Raw genomic sequence first — 21,042 nt, 5'->3', positions numbered from 1 at the left:
GGAGAATTGTTTACCAAAAGAAAATTCTTTCTTATAATAGAGCACTCGTTTTTTGCTTCCTACATTACGGTTCTCAAAACATATTGTTCGCCAATATATTCTTTTATTTACTTTTAAGAAAGAAATTCCTATATTCGATTATGATTGTTAAAACTGAGAGCAAAAATATTTCTTATGCATTGTTTACTTTCAATCTCTGTTAGGGTGTTAGGATTTACTTTCACTCTCATTATGAACAATATTTAAGTTAGTCTTTTTCATAATTTTACGGTCGTAATTATTTGTAGTTCCATTGCTTACTTATTTCTTTTTTGTTGCAGAAATTTACCGTGGTTAACAAAAGCGAGAAAAGATTATGCCATCGTTTTAGAATTATGTTATATAATTTAAGTTTTATGATAATTATTAGGAATAATCAGCATACTTTATGCATGGATCGCTCATCGTGAATCGTAAATCGTTAGATCGTGCATCTTAAATTACACCAACCCCTTGGAAAGTGAACAAAATGATATCACCTTTGAACAGTTCATTATTTTATTCTAAGTTTTCATCAAGCAGGCTAGCTTTGAAGCTCTAAAACAGCATCTAATAACATGAAAACCAGAATATGATTCTTCAATGGGAATCAAAACTATAAAGTACACTAAAAACATCAATATATCAGCTCTAACAAAATTAATAACAGCACTGTCATCATTGACAATAAATAAAGGATTTTCTGTCATGAGTCTTTTAAACATTCCAACAACTTCCATCAAAATGATCTGTCATAGCTGAGTCTACCATTTTTAATACGTTCAGAGGATTGAGCTGAGAACGCTTGCAAGCTCCCGCGTGGGTGAAAAATTTAATCTGTCAATCATTTTCTCAAGCGAAGAGTACGCGAAACGATTCTAGCTTTACAATGGTGCCGCGGATCATCAGTGGATAGTATTCAATTATCATTATCCTTTTATTTTCATTCCTAGAACGTTTGCAAAAAAAAGAAAAAAGAAAAAGTTGTATTTTTTACTGCTCTATTCACATACTGAATCTTCACAAAACTGAGTTTGAAAAGTTTTTGCGGTGGTAAAAATACCCTGTCAATCACAAAAACAAATTTCTAAGTTAGAATTCGGAGGGTCCAAAAGCCAATCTGGTGCTGCTGGAACTTTACCACTCATCAGTATTGCCAAATAATATCCTGAGGATATTATTACAATTTGAAAATTGCACTTGTGTTTTTTTTGGTTCGAGTTTTCCTCGTCCTTTCGGACTCGGAAAATTAATAACAAAAAAGTCACTCGTGCAATTATTCTCGAATTGCACTCGTTATCATGCAATTACAAACTTATTTTGCACCACTCTATATATTTGCTTCTTGTCGTGGTGTTTCCATAGAAAGTCTAGTTTAAAATTTCTTTGTCAAGATTACAGGAATTTCATTGTTTGGGATGATGTCACTTTCGGTTTCAGTGGTTTCATTTTTGAATTTTAAGTGAGCATTGTGGCCCATAGTTATAGGAATTTGGATAAATACTAAACATCGCCAAATTTTCCAAACCACCATTCATTCGAATAAAGGGATATTTACATTTTTTACTTTTCGCACAAAATATTCAAAATTAAGATAAAGAATTATGAAAAAATCATTAAAAACGGCAATCACGCTATAAATAAGACAAAATGCAGACAATTTTATTGTTGTTTTTTTTTGTTTTTTTTCTTATTTATATTTTGCCAACAGTTTCTCCATCTTATTTGCCCGTCCTGAACATGTCCAACACGAGCAAACTCAATGCAGACCCAAGTTCTTTGAGCAACTAGTCGAGGAATGCTGATATAGTTTTTTTAAAGTTTTTTTAAAGCACACACATAACATCAAAACCTCTCTTGGAGATTTCCAAAACTCTTTGTCAGCTTTTCCCAAAATATTATCCCACATGGGAAAAGCTTGCTTTACCATACACTGTAATGAGTTTTGATGAACATAGTTGCATTTTTTGGTATTTTTATGTGTAAAGAAGGTAAGTGTCAAGAGAAAAGTTTGCTCGCTGTTTTTGATGATTTTTTTGAAATTTCGACATTAAAAAAAGTCAGTTTTTTTAAATAACTTCCGAACTACTTTTTCAAACCTAATGTATGATAGCTCAAAGTTCAAGTTAGAGCATCTTCTATACGATAAAAAAAGAATGAACGAAATATAAAAGTCCTGAAGCTCACAATATCTCAACAAACCTGTATACTTTTTTTTGGTGCACCCGGTACACTGTATGTATAAAGCAGAGGCACACCGACCAATATAACAGTGGGAAGGGGTCTAAATATTATTAATTAAAAATACCAAAATAAACTCAAATTCATTTTGAATTCCCACTTTCTGCAAGCATATCGTTCTGGGTGTTCAAGTTTTCAATTTTCTTTTTCTTTCAGTAAAAAGTTATACAAATAATGGAAGCAAGGTGAGTCTATGAAAGCTCTGTGTTTCATGTAATAATTGCAGGATGTGATTAAGAATATTCTTATATGTTTTGTACAATTAAGAAATGGTGAAACCAACTATAATATTTTTCTCTTTACGAAGCGATCAAAAAAGAGTGCTTGCCTCATTGGTTAATGAAGACAGTCAATCTCTTGGAGCACCCTTTGATCTTCCGACAGACATTGATACAGAGAAACTACAACAAATCTGCAATGCACTTCTCAGTAATGTAAGATTTTTCGTTGAAACAAATAATGATTTAAAGCTTCTAATTTGCTCGTCTATGTAATTATTTCTCGGAAAAGAATCCTTTTAAAAGTAGCTAAAGCTCACAAACATTCAAATACCATGTATTTTTGCTTCAGGAAGATGAAGTCCCCTTCACATTTTACGTTCAAGATAAAGAGATCACCAGTACTTTAGGAACCATTTTGGATGAAGAGAAGGTGGAAACAGAACAGGTGGTTCAAATTGTTTACCAACCGCAAGCCATCTTCAAAGTACGTTCTGTAACACGTTGCACAAGTACTATTCCTGGTAAGTCATTTCATTATGAATTACAACTAGCTGTTGAATGAGATGTGTTTGTGATAGAAACCCATCATCCTTAAGATGTAACTCTTTCCCTTTAATAATGCCTTATGTCATCTCGATTGTGATTCTTTTTTATTCAGGTCATGCAGAAGCTGTCATATCGGTTGCATTCAGCCCAGATGGAAAGTATGTATGGGCCATCTTGAAATTATAGTCTTGTCATTACACTCATTAGACATTAGTATTGCTTATTGTATTTGTTTTTAATAAAACTGGTGGAAGCCATATAAAATGGTTTTAAATTGTTCATTTTTCATATCTTAAGAATCAATTTGAATCAACTTTATCTTTTTTTATTCTGCTAGATTTTTGGCCAGTGGTTCTGGTGATACGACTGTCAGATTCTGGGATGTTGAAACAGAAACTCCACAGTTTACATGCAAAGGTAATTACTATGCTCAAAAATCACTTAAAACATTTCACAAGGTTAATGATACATACTGTATGCCTTGACTTATGTAAATTATTCTCATTACACCATGTTTGCTTTATAAGTATGGGGAGATTCAGGTTGAGGCTTGCCATGCTTTGAAAAAACAATTAATTTCAGCTTCAAATATTATGCTTACAAAAGTTTTTTCGAAACGTCTTCGATTTTGGCTGATTTCGATTTTCAAAAGTTGTACAGTATTCTATTTATATTAAGAGATCGTTGTTTTGGGTTTACAGTATTCTATTTATATTAAGAGATCGTTGTTTTGATGTGTTTCAGTCAAAATGTTCGTTTTCCACCTCTTCCGTGTTTTTGATGTGTTTCAGTCAAAATATTCGTTTTCCACCTCCTGGTGGTTTTGTTTATCCCATTTTCACAACAAAAATGTGAATAATTTTCCAGCTTCGAGTTATGCTTAGCATTATGCTTTATTTGCAAACTCAGACCTCGGTATTCTTATATAAAAGAGTGTATCTACATAAAATCTTTCATTCATGTCAAATGAGTCTGCATTTTGTTGTAGGGCATAAACATTGGGTGCTTTCCATTGCCTGGTCACCAGATGGTAAAAAGTTGGCTTCTGGATGTAAGAACGCTGAGGTAAATTTCATAACAATCAACCAATTTTTAGGAATGATTCCCAAGAAGCATTTTTTCATTCATTCCCAGACATTTTACTAAATTTACCTATACTACTTTTCCTACTTTTTGAGTATTTAAATCCTTTTTGTCCTAATTTTAAAATTACTGATCATGTATGACTCACAAGCTTTTTCTAAGAAACTTGGAACCGAAGGATGGTGTTTAAAGGGCTCCCTTAAATATGATTAAAATCAAAATAAAATTCCTTAAAATCTCCGTAAGTGGGGGGGGGGGTCTTGACCTTCCCAGAAACCATGAATTTGTCCTTTATTTTTACAAAAATAATGGCTGGCAGATTAATGGTATACACTAGATTAAAAGTAGCACTGTCTTAAGATATTCATTGATTGACTTTTTAAAGGTTTTGTTTTTAATTAAGATTGATATCGTTGCTTTCTCATCATTTTTAACTTACAAGCTTTTCACATTGGATTGACACGGATGTGGAGCAAGATCGGTCAAAAAGACGAAAAGAAAAACAATTTTTTACCTTCCTGATATGAAATATGTGTCTTATATGAGACGGGAACACTTATGTAAAAATAAAACCTTAAAATGAGATAAAGAATGCCATTGTCAATGACATTTTTAAAGGTTACTAACAGCCTAAGTGAATTTACCTAAAAAATTAGTTTTAGGGAACACAATACTTCTGTTTGAAATTGAGAAAACTTAGCTAGGTATATAATATTTAAGAAGGTCCCTTCTATAATAAATGAAAACTTTCTCTTTAGATTCGATTGTGGGATCCGAGCACAGGTCAGTTGATGGGTAAACCGTTGACGGGTCACAAACAGTGGATTACATGGCTTGCTTGGGAACCTTTACACAAGTAATTTTCGTATGCTTGCACAATATTACGGTCAAAGGATTCGATGGACCTATAATTTTGGACTGATGCGCACTTTAAGTTCGTAATAATTCAGTAAACAGCTATGGGCACAAGAAATTGAATAAATGAATACCATTTTTTTAATTTTTTTTAATTTTTTTTTCTTAGAAACCCCTCTTGTAGAAGACTTGCCAGCTCCTCAAAGGTATCTTTTATCACTTTGAATGCTTTTCTTCTACCATTGTGATGATAAATTGAGAACGTTTCATTACATCTTGTGATTTTACCTTTTCTTTAGGATGGGACGATAAAGATTTGGGATACAGTGCTGTGTAAAGTGTTGATATCAATGTCTGGTCACCTTCAGTCAGTGACATGTATGCAATGGGGTGGCGAAGGCTTGATCTATTCCGGATCACAAGATAGAACCATTAAAGTATGGCGTGACACTGATGTAAGTGGTACATTTTTTTTATTGACAATGCTTGCTTGGTTAAAAATCTTCTTGTTATCTTTTTTTCTTCTTTTTTCTTCCCTTCTATTGCAGGGCGTTTTGTGCAGGACTTTACAAGGACACGGTCACTGGGTAAGAGAAATATTATTTCAGTTTAATGTTTTCTTTGATCAACTCCTTCTTGTCACTGTCAATCAGTCTTCTTCCCCTCATCTTCTTCAGGCTGACCACTGAGTCCAAATGTTTGAAAGTCCTTTTCAACTATACAAACACCATTGAAGAAAATATTTAAAAATTTGGAGATTTGATATTTCATATTTCAAAAGTGCTACCAAGGGGTATTTCGGGTCCCATATCTTCCGAAGGACTTTTCCGTTTGCCTTGAAAATTGACAACCTTCTTAACCTAAGGTTGAACTACCACTGGTGTAAAAATGAACGTTGTAGCAAAAAAAAACTCAATTTACCACCAAAAAAATACATTCAAATATAGCGCTTTTGATTCTCTAAAATAAGCAAAAAAAAACTTCGCAATTATATCGGACTATCAAAAGTTACAGGCATTCTTGTTTCCACTACCAATTATATCTGGATACACTTTATATTCGAATGCTTCTTTTCAGATCAACACAATGGCTTTGAACACTGGCTACATGTTACGTACAGGTGGTTTTGAAGCCGCACAAAAGAAGAACAACAACGAGGACGATGAGAAGTTGTCAGTACAAGATCAAGCGCTCGCTAGATACAATTCTGTCAAGGTGATCAAAGCCTCATCTTTCAAATCTCATTTAGTTGAACTTGAAGAAACGTTCAGAGATAGCAAAAGCCGATTGTAGTCTCTAAAGTAGAGCAAAGACTAGCATAAAGGTTTTGTAGGCAGTCCGACTGATATGCCATCAATGATTTTTCGTTTCAATGTATTATAGGGATTTGCAAGTAAAATTGTTCTTATAAAACAAACTCGCTTGTCCCTTTTTGTTCCAGGGAGATAAACCAGAATTTATGGTGACTGGATCGGATGATTTCACTATGTTTCTATGGCAACCCTCAGAATCGAAGAAACAGGTTGCTAGAATGACAGGTAACTAACTAAGCGATCATCAGCAAAGTGCGAAGTTGTTTTTCAGAAGTAGATAGTAGATTAACTTGATTTGTTTCAAGATGAAAATGCACAATTTATTTTGATAATTTCAGGCCATCAAGCACCAATAAATGATGTACAGTTCTCTCCGAACGGGCGTTTCCTTGCCAGCGCCTCTTTCGATAAATCTGTCAAACTTTGGGATGGCACCAATGGAAAGTATGTTCTTTATTTCCTGTCATTAAGAATTAGCTTAGTGCAGGGGGGGGGGGGTCAATAGTAAAATCTCAGACATATATGTGTAGTAAAAGGATTTTTACGAATTTTTACATACCACCACCCAGACTCTTGGAAGAGGTATTTTACTACCCTGGTAGTAAAAGTTTTTGGGACAATTTGTCAAAAAGACCACCTATTTTTGGTTGCTTTTCGGACTGATTTTACAAAAAAAGCTAAAAAATGATTATTTCTGTGACACATTTTTCACTTTGTGCAAAAATTAATGTTTTTGCCCTTAGAATTAAAGTCTTTTTTATATTGACAAAAAATCTCGAGAATTTTTTGTTTGCAGCAAACAACTTTCCAACAGAAATTTTTTTCAGAAAAGTCATCCAAAAAATTAAAAGAATTACAACAATAGCTAAAATTTGCTAATTTTACCAGTTTTAACTACCCAGTTAGTAAAATTTTTTCAACATAACACATAGATACCACCCATTTTAGTATTTAACTACCCTGGGTAGTAAAAATTTTTTTAGATTTTTCATCACACCACCACCGTAGTAAACGTCATTATGTCTGAGATTTTACTACCGACATCCCCTGCTTAGTGACATTCCCCAATGCGATAACGACGTTCGCTTATCCATGACTTAATATTGTTTGAAATGTAACCAATGCACCTTTCACCTTTCAGCTTTTGAGTGCTGTCGAAGATAATATTCTCACTTTTTATTGTGTTCTTGCTATGCTGGTTCTATGGTTCTTATACCAACCTGAAAGTTCTTCCGATAAAACATCAGCATCAAAAGTTAAAAGTAGAGAATCGACATTCTCTAACCACTTACAGAAAAATACGCTTTTGTTTACCTCTCCTGCGAATTTATAAATTTATACCTTGGTGCACAGATCGCTTCTGAAATTTTTGAATAAGAAAGGTGTAATAACCAATTTATTTTCATTTATAACTCGTCGGTGTAGTGGATTATTAAAGTTCGGACCAGTTTGGATTCAATTAGACGGTGCCGAGTATTTTGTTATTGATAAGTGTGTCCTCTTGGTAAATCCTATTAATTTCTATTTCTCAGGATTCGGTTATTTCACTTTTTTTAGGTTCATCTCGGCATTCCGTGGACACGTCAACGAAGTTTATCAGGTATGTTATTTATTTATCCTAAACAGTCATTTTCCTTTCAAAAAAACTATTGAAACAATTTTTATTTCTTATGATCAATAGTCTTTGTGAACGGGATGCGATGAAGTGTTATTATTGCTGTTGTTATTAATTATTTTTTGTTTAGATTTCGTGGTCAGCTGACAGTCGTCTTCTGTGTAGTGGTTCAGCTGATAGCACGCTAAAGGTATTTGTATTTTGTCAACGTGCCAAATGTGTCCTTCCTTTATCTTTTCAACAAAACTGCTTGCTTCTATCACTCTGAAGTTCTCTTACGTAAGCTTCGAAAGCATTTGTCATCAAACTACCTAGTCTTAACCCTTAAACCACGAGGGACGCGTATATGCGTCAGAACAAGCCAAAATACTGGGTCTCAGGCTTCAGGCCATAGATCCTGACCATCTGATTTAAAGGGGCATATACCGAAGGCTTTTAGAAAGACTATAAAAATAGCTTTCTAATGGTACCAAAACCATCTTCTAAATCAAAAGCTAGAAGCTCTTATGTTACCTGATATTCCGATGGCGGATTGGCGGCTGCCCACGCTAAAGCTCTAAAGGAGCGGGAAAATTTCCCATCGAAGAGGAATGATAGGTCGGCCTTTGATGTTCCGCATCCTCAGTCGGCTTCAACAGCCCTTGGGAGTAAACCTGTAAACATTTCGGTTGGCCCCGCCAATCCCCGAAAACGAGGGCTGGGTTACCAGACCTCCCGCTGCAAACTTGTTCCGTAATGTAAACCTTCCAGATGTTGAAAATTTGAAAATTTGAGGATGAAAATTTCACCGTCTGGGTGCCAGACGGTACTTTAAAATTTTGACTTTCACAAAACAAAATTGGGCAAATTTCAACTTTTTCCAAAAAAACAGCGAGTACAAAGGGTTAAGCTCATTTTTCAACCATGCTAGCTAGCAAGAGATTTTTCTATAACTTGTTGACATATTCATCCCTGGAAATTGATCTCCTGACAATTTTTTCTAGGTTTGGAATTTGAAAACGAAAAAGATACTTTGCGATTTACCTGGTCATGCTGACAAGGTGATTATTGGGTGATCGTATTAATTATTGTTTCAGCCTTTTTGGACTTTGAACGGTTTTTATTATTAAAGGATGAGAAATTAGGCGAAGTACAAGTGTTCAAAACTGAAAGTTGATGACGCGCTTTTTTCTAAACCCCTCCCTTCTCCGAGAAGTATCATTTGTTAAAAATGAAAGATACTCAGAGGTTTTTTCTCTATATATGAAAGTCTTTTTATATCATGCTAGATGAGTTAAGTGAATTTTCGCCATGTTAAGTTGTGAATGTAAAATATATTTGAAAAATTGAATAAAAAGCTTTTCGGCTTACGCCATCATCAGTTATCATACAAGTAAAAAGAAAGTAACAAATTTATTGAAAAAATTGGAAGAAAAATGTGAGTAATTAAAAGCAATAAAAATTTAAGTGACGATAAAATATATTACAGTATAGGGAATTATTAAAAAGCGTCTGACTCCATTTTGAAAAGCTAATACTCAAAAGGTCCTTTGGTAGCCCTCCATTTTCGTGAAGTGATTTCTGTTTCCTGAATTCAGTCCATTGTTCAACATACGATTCGTTTGTCCACTAAAACCCTCATAAATTTTGCAGGAGGGATGTGGATTTTTATCCTTTAACGTGAACAAAGTATTTACCTTCCTTGTTTTCCAAAATATTGAAAGTTTATAACGATTGTCAGTGAAATTATTGAAGCAATTTTTATTGCTTTTAATTACTCACATTTTTCTTCCAATTTTTTCAATAAATTTGTTACTTTCTTTTTACTTGTATGATAACTGATGATGGCGTAAGCCGAAAAGCTTTTTATTCAATTTTTCAAATATATTTTACATTCATCATGCTAGAGTTCAAGAGATTTGTGAAAGTTGGTAGTTTATCAATTTCATATTGTTCCATCAAAGGTATTTGCAGTGGATTGGAGTCCAGATGGTGAGCGTGTAGCAAGTGGTGGCAAAGATAAAGTCTTGAAGATGTGAGTAATCAATGTTGCAAGCGATAACACATATTTTTCAATAATTTGTTTAGTCTATTTAGATTGTTTACAAGACTTGTGCAATTAAATGGAACTTTTATTGAAAATGAAAGTACACGATAACACGAGAACTTTTTTTTCTGCAGGTGGAGGAATTGAAAAGCACCAGGCCAGGTGAGGTGTGTAATATGTGAAACTCAAAACACGACTGACACGAGGTATGTGCAGCGTTAACAACTCTCAATGGTGGTGTTTTACATTCATGAGACAGTATTCACAACGAGTCGTTTAAAAGAGACGACGCGAAAGATGATTGGCTTTGATAATGGTTTTTTCGATGATTGTCCAGTCGTCAGTTGGGTCATTAAAACAGTTGTTTTATTTGTGGAAGAAACATTTCAATCTGTATTTTGGAAGCAAACAAATTTGATAGTCTTTTTAAATACGCTATTGCGAAATGACTTTTTTCAGATGGTTTTCAAAGCTCTTAACGTTACCAAGGTTCACATAATTAGTAAGATGAGATAGATGGTCAACTATCATATAGATCTTTATACAGCTGTCATAGATGTAAACACTGGTGTATTACATAATGCCTTCGTTATTCAACCAAAATTTGCTTTTCATTTTTGACAAGATTTCAGTGCGCCCTGTTTTAATACGTAAGAATAACATAAAGTGACACACAGTCAAAAACTCACTGAAAGTTTCCATTCTACAAAAGTTTAGACTTTTTAGACTATTTATAGCTTTTTATAGATGGAATATTTTGTATATCAACTGGTATTGTGTCACGTACACATCCAAAGAAAGTTACACACCAATTCTATATTAAGCAATCTCCTTTTCAACCGACCACTCAACAGGATTGAGGAATATTTTGGCTTCTTTTGTCACTTATATTGCTGTGGCTTACTAAGTATCGGGGTGGCTTAAATAAATAAATTCGTCATGTTGAGTGTTTTGAGATTTTTGAAAGGTTCATCGAACTAAAAAAAAGACCTTCTTTTGAACTGGTTTACATGACAACTAAGTAAACATGAAAAGGTCGGCATCTTCTTTCAAGCAATAAGCTGATTGACAGGTTGTTGAACTCTGACTTATCAAATTTGAAATGACAATTTTGTTACCATGTACGAGATGGAAAGCAATATTCCGCATACTTCATTTTATGCAGCTTCACCAAGTTACAACGGAAGCAACGCATTTTTTTCTGTTCCCAATTTATGTTAGTAAGAGGTCAGGCCGTAGTTTTCTCCCAGTTGTAATGGCGAGCGAGAATCGAGCACACAACCTTATCTGTTGGAAAAAGTCTATGTTACTTGGTTTATTTCCTTTAATCTGATTAAGGCCACACATTGACAAAGTGCGGATTTAATCCCTCAAGCACGTTCAGAAGTGCACGTTTGGGAAAAAGTAAAAAGTTTGGAATTGTCTTTAAGTGAGAGTTGATTTAAAAAAACATTCCTCCTTCTTTTTGCCAAACAAAAACCACACAGTTTATTGATTAAAGACTTTCAACAATCTTGAAAGTAAGTTCAAACGGAGATGTGATTTGGATGTTGAAAGTACGTCCCATGAATGTACCGCGCCTGTGTCGAAGGTACTGTTTATTTAGTCTCCAGTTTCACCTCTTATATTTTGATACTTCAATTCTTTCTTCAACATGAAGCGTCAGTTAGTTATCACATTTTGTGTGGTAGGGTTCAGACACACGTTGTCACATATCACGTTTCACGCTTTCGTTGCAGCATACAGGTATTTCATTTTGTTTTATTTCATTATCCATCAACAAAGAAAGTTTCTACTTTTCTTCTAATTCAGGGATAGTTGTAAAGTGAAATGCAACATTTCCTCTAAGTGGTTGTTTCCAAAATTTCAGGCTAGCCAAGGATTTATGGATGTTTGTTCTACTTTGTACAATAACGCAACCCGTTCATATTTTCTGAAAATCCGATTGTTTCCATTTCTTATTCTAGAGCTTACTTTAGGCGTACAAACTTTCGCGAGCAGAAACTTTCGCGAGGACGAAAAGTCGCGAAATTCACGACATTTACTTTCGCGAATTTAACGGAAAAATATTTTTCGCGAGCATAAACTTTCGCGAATCAAGACGTAAGATTGAGAATTTTCACATGAAAAAATGGCTTAGAGACACAAATACTTCTTGGGTTGGCTTGAAACATTTGTCCTTTGACTTATTAGTCTTTTAGCAGGCTAAAAAGTGCCATAAAAGTTACATTTTATTCAAAGTTTGAAGTTTTACAGATTTTCTATTTTGTCAAGAATTTTTTGCGAGCATAAACTTTCGCAAATGGCCCTTCCTACTTTCACGAAAAGGGCCAAAATTCGCGAAAATCGCGAAAGTTTCTACGCCTAAAGTATTCAAGTTTTCAATTTACTGCTCTCGTCGAAAAAGAACTTCGGGAACTTTCTGTTGCTGTTTATCTTTTAAGAGGGAGTTAAATCGACTTAAAGTTTGTTTGAGAGAGGCTTACAAAGTAAATAAAGTTTGGAAACGTTATCTCTTCTCTTCATTCTTACTCTCACTCTCTGTCGTGACGTATTTCCTTTCTTTTAAGGTAGTTGAAGATGATTTGGCAGTTCAAATTGGCTATCATTGCTCTGTCCATTGTAAGTAACCCTCTCCTGTTTGAAAACGTGTCAGATGGCGCATTCGATAAAAATCATTTCCATTCCAAAATTTTGTGAATCCTCTGTGCAAATAAGATTTTTCAAATCATTGATTAATATACAAGCCTTAAAACCTTCTCACAGAACCTTGTTAAGGGTGGGGCCTAAAGGATTCGCAGGCAAAGTCTTAGTTATTTTGGAACTTTTATTTATTAAATTGTTGATTATCCCGTTGAAATTTAGCCTAGTTTTCTAATCTCCCAGTTTCCCTTGCTTCCGATTTATACCATCTTTAATACTACATGCCAATTAAAATAGAATATTAAAGAGGGCAGTTGACCCAAAGATAAACCTTAAAAGGACCTTAACTATTTGACACCTCCGCTTACCGGCACCTCCGCCTACCGGCACCTAAAAGGTAGACTGAACCTATGCTATTATTTCTTAGTTTCAAATTACGAAAAATATGGCTATTGTTTTCCTTCTTTTCTTTTAAGAGCTTGGTATCAAGTAAAGCAGTGGACAAACTAAAACCTAATGCATTGATGTGCCCGAAATCGTTCAGTGTATTCAAGGTATCACAAAGACATTCTTTATTACTTTGCAGCCAAATAAATTCTAGAAATATTTATTATAGTTTTTCTTTGTATCTCAACATCCAGCACCCTCTCTCAAGGTAAGATCATACAGATCATTAAAAACATGTTGGATAAGAATTGAAAGAATAGTCTTTCTTTTCAAGGTAGCAAAATTGATATGAATATTGAATATTCTGCATGGGCTTTGCAAGATAAGCAAACAGAAACAGTCTCATGAATGTACAGTTGACTCTCGCTTATTCGAATATTTCTACAATTCGCACTATGCATTTGCTTCAATCTTCATTTGTTGAATAAGTAAGATCGAATAACATTAGAGAGATGTACATATAATAATCTGTTGCGAAGAATTACTAATTTAGAGACCCTTTTATATTATAGTCTCATGAAAGCCGTTTTAAAGGTAATCTGTAACTACAACAACAACTTGTGCTTCTTGAGCTTTTCAAAAAAAAATTTCGCTGTTCGTCTCAATTTTATTTTTTTCTTGATAGAAAAAGATTTAAATTTATAATACTTTGAATTTATAATATATATTTTTTAATGAAAAAAAATGTTCAAAGATTAGTTTGTGTATAACTTGGGGGCTGTTGGTACCCAAAAGTAAAACTATGACGCTGAAAATTATCTTTGAATCGGGCTAAATAAAAAAACCTTGGGACAGATTTCCTGAACTTAGCAGGGTCGAAGCAATTCTAAGGGGCTGAGCTGATTAATATAAGTGTTGATAAAAAAAATCTAAAGAAACGTATAATTGCTTCGCTGGCTTCACAGTCTATTGTTTAGTATATGATTGTAAGTTGATCCTTTGTTTCTCGATATGGGTCAAAGCTTTTTTCCTGGGGACGAATATCCACTGTCTCTGTAAAGGTAGGAAAATCTAAGTGCGGTGCGCATTTTCGACTATGTTATTCTCAACTTCAGTTGAGCTAGAATCTGCTAGAATCTGACAATGTCTGTGTGTCTGTCTGTGTGTCTGTCTGTGTGTCTGTGTGTCACAAAAACTTTGGGGCGGGCTGGAGACTTCAAAAATGAAAATTTGAAACTGAAATTTTGCACACTTGATCCTTGGGCAAATCCCTGGGGGTGATTTTTTCATTTTTTTTAAATTTTGATTTTTGGGGCCTGGGGACGAGTTATTCGCCAAAACGAGGCTAAAACTTTGGGTCAGCTGGAGACTTCAAAAATGGTCTGATTTGGCTGAAATTTTGCACACTTGATCCTTGGGCAAATCCCTGGGGGAGTTTTTTTAATTTTTTCAAAATTTTGATTTTTGGGGCCTGGGGACGAGTTTTTCGCCAAAACGAGGCTAAAACTTTGGGGCAGGCTGGAGACTTCAAAAATGGTCCGATTTGGCTGAAATTTTGCACACTTGATCCTTGGGCAAATCCCAGGGGGTGTTTTATTCATTTTTTCAAAATTTTGATTTTTGGGGCCTGGGGACGAGTTTTTCGCTATAATTTTTCTTAAGCCATTAAGTTTACAATTGGGCCTACGAATGATTTCAAAGATACTGAAGTTGAGCCAGTGCGGTTAGCACGTTCGACAGTTCTAGAACTAGGTCATAGCCACTAACTGCACACCATCATCCTTTCATACAAAATTAGTAATTTGAAGGTCCAATAATGTTGTCAGTGCCGTAGCAACTGGGGGGGGGGGCAGGGGGCATACCCCAATTATTTTTTCAAAAATGGTTATTTTGCAAAATGCAAAGTTTTTCTTTTTTTAATTTATCATAATTGTCTTTATGTGCATGTTTTGAGTGTATTTTTAAGCAATATAGAGCTCAAATTTTCAAAACCCTCGCGGTGTAACTAAACTTCAGCCCCCCACCAATATGAAAATGCTTCCTAAATGACATTTCTCAAGAAGTTTTGCGTTTCAAAAAATAGGTTTTATGTTGAAGGATTTTGCTTATAGGCGCTCAAACTTTGCGAGCATAAACTTTCGCGATTTTCGCGAAGGTTGATGTCGTCAAAAAATTTTAACAGGGTGATTCGCGAAATTTTCTTAAAAAATTTGAAAATCTATAAAACTTCGAAGTCGTCAGAAATATCAATATTTAAGGCATATTTTTGGCCTTTCAGGCCTTCTGTTAGTCGAAAAACACCGCTTTTATCGGATTCGAGGAAGATTTGTCACTTTTAAGCGGATTTTAGTTTAACAATTCTCATTTTTATCCAACGATCCGCGAAAGTTTGTACGCCTAAAGTATATTATTGGCGGATTTATATCAAAATCTTCACGAAGGGTTCTTAAACAATTTTGTATGAAATGAAAACTAGAATCTTCAGGAATAAATGTCCAATATCCTAGCATGAAACAATGACTGTCATCCTCGCTCGCCCTATGGTTCGCTGCGATGACAATAAACCCAAGCTTAAAAGAAACTGGTTGGCATTGAAAACATGTCGTTGTGTATTTCTAGCAATGTTTCAACAATTTGGTGACATGTATGAAATCAAACCCCAGTAACATTGAACCTTGTGTTCGAAGGATGAAATATTGTGCCATCGGAACTGACTGCGTCAAAGACAAAGTATGCTATAACAAAGGTTACGTAAACACCGTCAATACGTACGTCAATAAAACACTTCTCGATGACAACAAAAAACACATCGTAATTGCTGTAAGTCGGCATCATTCAATTCAGAAATGATTTTATCGGTTGAGGAACTCCCTCCTAATCCAGACCTAGTGGTTCTCCTCGGAACAGTTTTCCATATAATGCACTTTAGTTCGTTGACAGTCGATTAATAAATGTTAAGTCAATTTAATGCAGAAAATGATACCTAGAAAGTTGATGCTATGTTGCTTCTTCACACCGTAGGGCTTGCTTGGTCAATTTGCTTCAAAATGCAAAGCAAATGGGCAATTAGACATAGTATGTGTTGCTGGACTTGTTGATACCATGAAAAAGGCTTTGGACAATTATGATGTGGTACGACTCCTTTATACACCTTGACATATTCAATTGATATCTCTTTCACTTTTTTTTTTAATTTTCCCCTTGTTTACTTTTGCAGAAAATTACACTTTCGCTCTCAACTTTTTTATTACTTGGGATTTTTCATGATTTTTCGAGGGGATTTTAAGCACATTGCCATCGGGTATAATTTTTTTAGATTTCGTGAATTTTCGGTCCTCACTTGAAAATAAGCGAAAAATAGTACCTTGGTAATGCAATAGACCTTTTTTCAAAGAGGCCACCCTGTTGAATAATTATGTAGTCCAGCAGAAAAACAATGATAAAACCATGCATAATTATTACAATATGCATGATACAGTAATTATGCATGGCTATATCATTGTTTTTATGGCTGGACTACATAATTATTCAACAGGACGTCCTCTTTGAAAAAAGGTCTATTTTTATCCCCTGTTCTTAACCGCTATTTTCGTTTCCTTCTTTTAGAATCGGAAAGATGCAGTGTTCAATGACTTCCAAGTAAGTAGGCTTCCCCTTTCACCCTTCCCTTAAAAGGAGGACATTTCGTCTGAGAAAATGTAATAGAAACCCAATTTTAACTAAGTAAGTAACTTTTGTTTGAAATTTGCAGGTTTGACCAGCAAAATGGTACAGATTCGCTGTTGTCAAAACCCTTTCGTTAAGAAGTTATCCAATCAAAATTTTACTTTTTTGCCACATCTGAAATAAATTCACCGATGCGTTGTTCCAATGGGAAAATATTAACTTGTTATCTGAAAAGCTTTGTTATTGTAATAAGTGTTCCCTGAAAAGTAGCCAACAATATTACAAATGAACTCTCGTCTCTTTGTCCTTAGGTATGTTTCGGTGATCTGTACCGATGCAAACAGAAAAATGATGCGAAAGCACTGGCAATGTGTGCACAAAAAATGGTTGATTGTGCATTACTCAATACATTGAGGAAATCCATCATGACTATTGCTGGAGATTACCCAACCCAAATCTCCGTAAGTGCTCCTTCACCACCTTCATTAGGTTTTGTCCATATTGTATGGAACTGTTTTATTTCCCTCGTTTTATAGATTGACCTTAGATTTTCTCAGTTCGCTCAACAATGCCACAAATCTACCGGAGTTTCATATTTGAAAAGAAAACATTTTCAGCAAGTTCGACAGCAAAACGCATATCAGTAACAAATTGATCGAAGCGGTGGAGCTGAATAAATTAGTAATCGACCGCCGGAGGCGGTTTCTTTCATAGTGGTACGCTAATCTCGTTTTGCCTTGGCTCATTACTTTGTCTACCATTTACTTTCGGTTTTTTTAACTAGATTACCCAGGTGTTTCTCTTTTTTTTCGCTGAATGTCTTATATTCGGAATTGAATAATCGAGACATGAAAAATGACTATATTGTAATCTGTTTTCAATGAATAATCTAAAATGTACTGGAGATGACATGTTTATCTGGTACATGACATGTAAGCGTTAAAAATGTGCGCGCGCTCTTTCGCGAGCGTGATGCGCGATTGCGTGATGGAAGGCGGTCGTTTCAGTGTGGTTTTACATCCACACTGTGACCTAGTCCTAAACATATGTCAATCTTTCCTTTGTACAAAGAAACACTTTTTGCTTTCACGCGTTATTTCGCTTGTACTTTCGTTTGTAAAAATTACTATTGTATGTATTACTTTCTTTTGGTTTTACAGAGAGGTTTGATGAAATACTTTGCTTGTCGTGCCGACAAAGATAGTGTCAAATGCGCCATGAATGAATTGAGTGAAATCGCCAAAGCCATGGTCACTGCCGTGAGTTAATGTCTTCTATTCTCTTCCATTTCTTCCATGAGATTGCTCAAATCTGGGAAATATATCTCAGGGGTTCTATTACTAACAAGAAATGTGGTTAATATAACAATCTTTCTGTAATGATAATAAAATTATAGTATTTCCAGGGACCTTGAAAACCTAGATTGAAAGGAATATTTTTTATTTGGATTGTTATTACAGTTTGCTATTGTAATTTATCTACTGTTTTTTTTTCGTGCCCATCTCGCTTAGAATCCCTTTTCTAATGAGCAAATGCGAAAAGTTCTTCGTCTGGGTCGCCCAATGGATGTTTGAATCGTTTCAATCATTTAAAGCATTTTTATCAACCTCCAACCCTTAAAAGTTGTTTTAGAAAATCTTTAAACTGAAAAAGATGTTCTATTAAGGCAAAGTGTGCTAATTTTAGGACAGTCGTTTTTTCGTACTCACTATTAGGGAAATAAGTTGAATAATAGTAATAATACTTTAAGGGCATAAACTTCACGTCTGTGAAATTTTGGCTGAAACCATAATTCGCGAAACTTCAATGCGCTAAATTTCGCGACTTTTTGACTTCGCGAAACTTTCTGCCCGCAAAAATTTCTGCCCTTAAAGCAGTAATAATCGAGAGAAAAGCCGCGAGTTTAGTTTGAAGATGCTTAGCGAACGTAGTAAGGGTAAGGGCGAGCGTTAGCTGCAGCGTGATACTCTCGGGTACCTAATAGCTCCCCCCGTTGTTAATTAATATTTCGAAAATTTTCCACCCAGAACATTCTTATTCCAACTCTCCCCCTTATTAAGTTTTGAGATTTTATCCAAAAATTATCCTTTAACATATTTTATAAATTTCGCCATTGTAACAGGATTAAATCACATTCAAAATTACTTGCTAAGAACATGTCAAGCTGTTAGATTTCTTTTTATAAGAAAATCCAAAGTCTTTTGAAACTGTCGAATGTTCTTAACATTTTGAGCTTAAAAATGTTCCTAAACATGTTCTTACATGTTCTTAAATAGTTTACTCTTATAGAAATACGTATACCACAGTGAATAATATATACTTTAATCGTAGAAATTTTAGCGAGACTAATTTTAGGGTTTTAGCGAGTTTTCCCTATTTTCGTTAAAATAAATCTCGCTAAAACACGACGAATCGACAGATCGCTAAAATTTATCCGCGCGAAATTTCTGGTTATATTGCCTTGATACATTTTTATCAATAGGAAGAGTTTCAGTGCAAAGAAATGCTAGAAAACGAATTCAGTCAATAATGTAATACGGGTACTTATTCGCTAAAATTTATCCACGCGAAATTTTTTGAAATCGTGATTCGCTAAAATAAATCCCAAAAAAATCAAGATTTTCCTGACTCGCTAATATACGCTAAAATTAGTCTCGCTAAAATTTCTACGATTAAAGTATATGATTTGTAATATATCCTCTCCTCTTCAGAAATGTCCATGATGACACGATGGATGAAAGATGGATTTACCAACAATCACTGATTTTTAACACATTTTTGCAACTGTACATCAATATCATTTGTGCTTATTTTCTTCATTTATCAAAATATAACTTGTGACAATTCAGCTAATTAAACACGATCGATCTCAATTTCTTTATCCGTATATTGAATGAAAACCATCTTTTAGCGTAGCCAGTTACTCTGTAAGGTATGTTTTTTACAAGAATATCAAAAATATTTTGAAGCCTTAACGTTTTATATTCTTAGTTTTTTATGTACTGCTTTGCAACATTGGGCTCTTCCAGAAAAAATCCGTTCATGGGGGGTGGAGGATGAATCGTCCAGGGGTATTGAAAAAATACCAAAAAATTGCAATGTCCAGGGGGTAAATTCCAATGTCCAGGGGTAATTTTTGGTTGATTTGATGTTTGTCCAGGGGTATAACCCGTGTCCAGGGGGTTAAAAATCAAAATGTCCAGGGGTAATTCATGAAAAAAATAATAAATCCTCCACCCCCCATGAACGGATTTTTTCTGGAAGAGCCCATTTGGTGAAATTTCATATTTTGGAGCCTGCAAAGCCTGAAAATATTTTCATATGTCCTTAATTTTTTTGCCTTCGTCTAGTCTGATATTTCTATATAGTTTGTTCCTATAAACATTTAGTGGTTAGATAGTATCTATTAGGGAGGGATGTGGATCTAGGGCTTTTTTTGTTTTCACGTGACATATCTTTCGAAATCTAATGATAGATTTTACTTTCAATCTAGCGTTTGTGTTAAAGCCACGCATGCTACGCTTTTCAGATGGGAGATAAGTGCCTTTATTTCCAATTAGCTCTAAAGAGTGCCTTCAATTTTAATTTAATTCAAGAGATTGCTTTTTCAAGATCAAGGTAGTCTTTGAGATATCCTCTTTTCGTCTTCGCTTCAATAATCTCAGCCTCAAGCTTGAACATTTCTTGTTCAAAGTCAAGTCTTTTCAAATCTATCAACAAGGTGATTGGCGTCCTCTTGGATAGATTTTCATTCAGTTAAAACATGATCAGCCTTTCCTCATCTAATCTATTCTACAGCATGGGGGATCTTCCTCTTTGTGTAGAGTCAAATTTCTGATTGATTCAATCGTTAAGAGGGAAAACATTGTGAATGAGCTGCAACAACGGGGTAGAACATTTCGATTTTGATCACTTATTATGCTCCAATTATGGCCCTTTTATAAATTGGGTTTGCCCAGAAATGATCCCGTAAATGTGCTGTTTTCAAAATTCCCTTCGACATCCTTTGAAATGATCGATCCACCACTAATCTACTGGCTCAAAAATACGGACCGTCGCCTTATGACCATATCTCCCATGAAATTATACAAAAGGGGATAAGATTTTTGGACGATGTTCTGGAGTTGGTCGTCAGGTTGAAAAATACTTTGAAAAAAAAACTTTTACCCCTTTTAAGGAATTCCTGAGCCCCTCCCCACCATGAAATACTTCACCCCTCACTCCGTAAGACTGGAAGATTATGTCCAACAGAATGAAATAGTTCTTTAAAAATGTGGTTAGCGCGTGCAATCGACTGTGTTAGCATGTTCATAACAACAGAATGATAATAAGAAAATGTTCAAAGGCTCTTTTTGCTAAATTTGTCACATCAGGCATGCGTAGGAGTATAGATTGGAAATCACAGCTTTATTTAATGACAATTTTCTT

The 21,042-nt window shown here is 34.7% G+C and overlaps 2 protein-coding genes across 2 annotated transcripts; both read left to right on the top strand.

The window, feature by feature from the left end:
- The first annotated feature begins 2,409 nt into the window (after positions 1-2,409).
- LOC136812307 (notchless protein homolog 1-like) lies at positions 2,410-10,735 on the top strand. The gene is made up of 18 exons (XM_067068809.1): positions 2,410-2,444; positions 2,567-2,693; positions 2,830-3,001; positions 3,139-3,184; positions 3,364-3,443; positions 4,015-4,091; positions 4,868-4,965; positions 5,134-5,170; positions 5,264-5,419; positions 5,513-5,551; positions 6,042-6,179; positions 6,406-6,502; positions 6,616-6,721; positions 7,835-7,877; positions 8,023-8,082; positions 8,876-8,932; positions 9,836-9,906; positions 10,053-10,735. Exons 1-18 carry the CDS (start codon positions 2,434-2,436, stop codon positions 10,063-10,065), a joined length of 1,428 nt encoding a protein of 475 aa, XP_066924910.1. The 5' UTR covers positions 2,410-2,433; the 3' UTR covers positions 10,066-10,735.
- Positions 10,736-11,572: 837 nt separating this feature from the next.
- On the top strand, positions 11,573-19,472 carry LOC136812318 (uncharacterized). The gene is made up of 9 exons (XM_067068820.1): positions 11,573-11,664; positions 12,489-12,540; positions 13,038-13,115; positions 15,568-15,768; positions 15,970-16,080; positions 16,555-16,587; positions 16,926-17,075; positions 17,775-17,873; positions 19,326-19,472. Exons 2-9 carry the CDS (start codon positions 12,499-12,501, stop codon positions 19,335-19,337), a joined length of 726 nt encoding a protein of 241 aa, XP_066924921.1. The 5' UTR covers positions 11,573-11,664; positions 12,489-12,498; the 3' UTR covers positions 19,338-19,472.
- The last annotated feature ends 1,570 nt before the right edge of the window (positions 19,473-21,042 follow it).

Source organism: Clytia hemisphaerica, unplaced genomic scaffold, assembly GCF_902728285.1.
Source record: "Clytia hemisphaerica strain Z4C2 unplaced genomic scaffold, Clytia hemisphaerica genome assembly, whole genome shotgun sequence".
NCBI classification, from domain to species: Eukaryota; Metazoa; Cnidaria; class Hydrozoa; order Leptothecata; family Clytiidae; genus Clytia; species Clytia hemisphaerica.
The sequence above is the reverse complement of the archived record's forward strand: the minus strand, read 5'-3'. Positions and strand labels throughout refer to the sequence as shown.

Excerpts from the sequence above, each read along its gene's own strand:
- LOC136812307 (XM_067068809.1), top strand. Across the intron at positions 3,185-3,363 it reads GCATTCAGCCCAGATGGAAA|ATTTTTGGCCAGTGGTTCTG; the intron begins GTATGTATGGGC and ends TTATTCTGCTAG. Across the intron at positions 4,966-5,133 it reads GCTTGGGAACCTTTACACAA|AAACCCCTCTTGTAGAAGAC; the intron begins GTAATTTTCGTA and ends TTTTTTTCTTAG.
- LOC136812318 (XM_067068820.1), top strand. The coding sequence starts at position 12,499 with ATGATTTGGCAGTTCAAATTGGCTATCATTGCTCTGTCCATT. Across the intron at positions 12,541-13,037 it reads CTATCATTGCTCTGTCCATT|AGCTTGGTATCAAGTAAAGC; the intron begins GTAAGTAACCCT and ends TTTTCTTTTAAG. Across the intron at positions 16,588-16,925 it reads CAGTGTTCAATGACTTCCAA|GTATGTTTCGGTGATCTGTA; the intron begins GTAAGTAGGCTT and ends CTTTGTCCTTAG.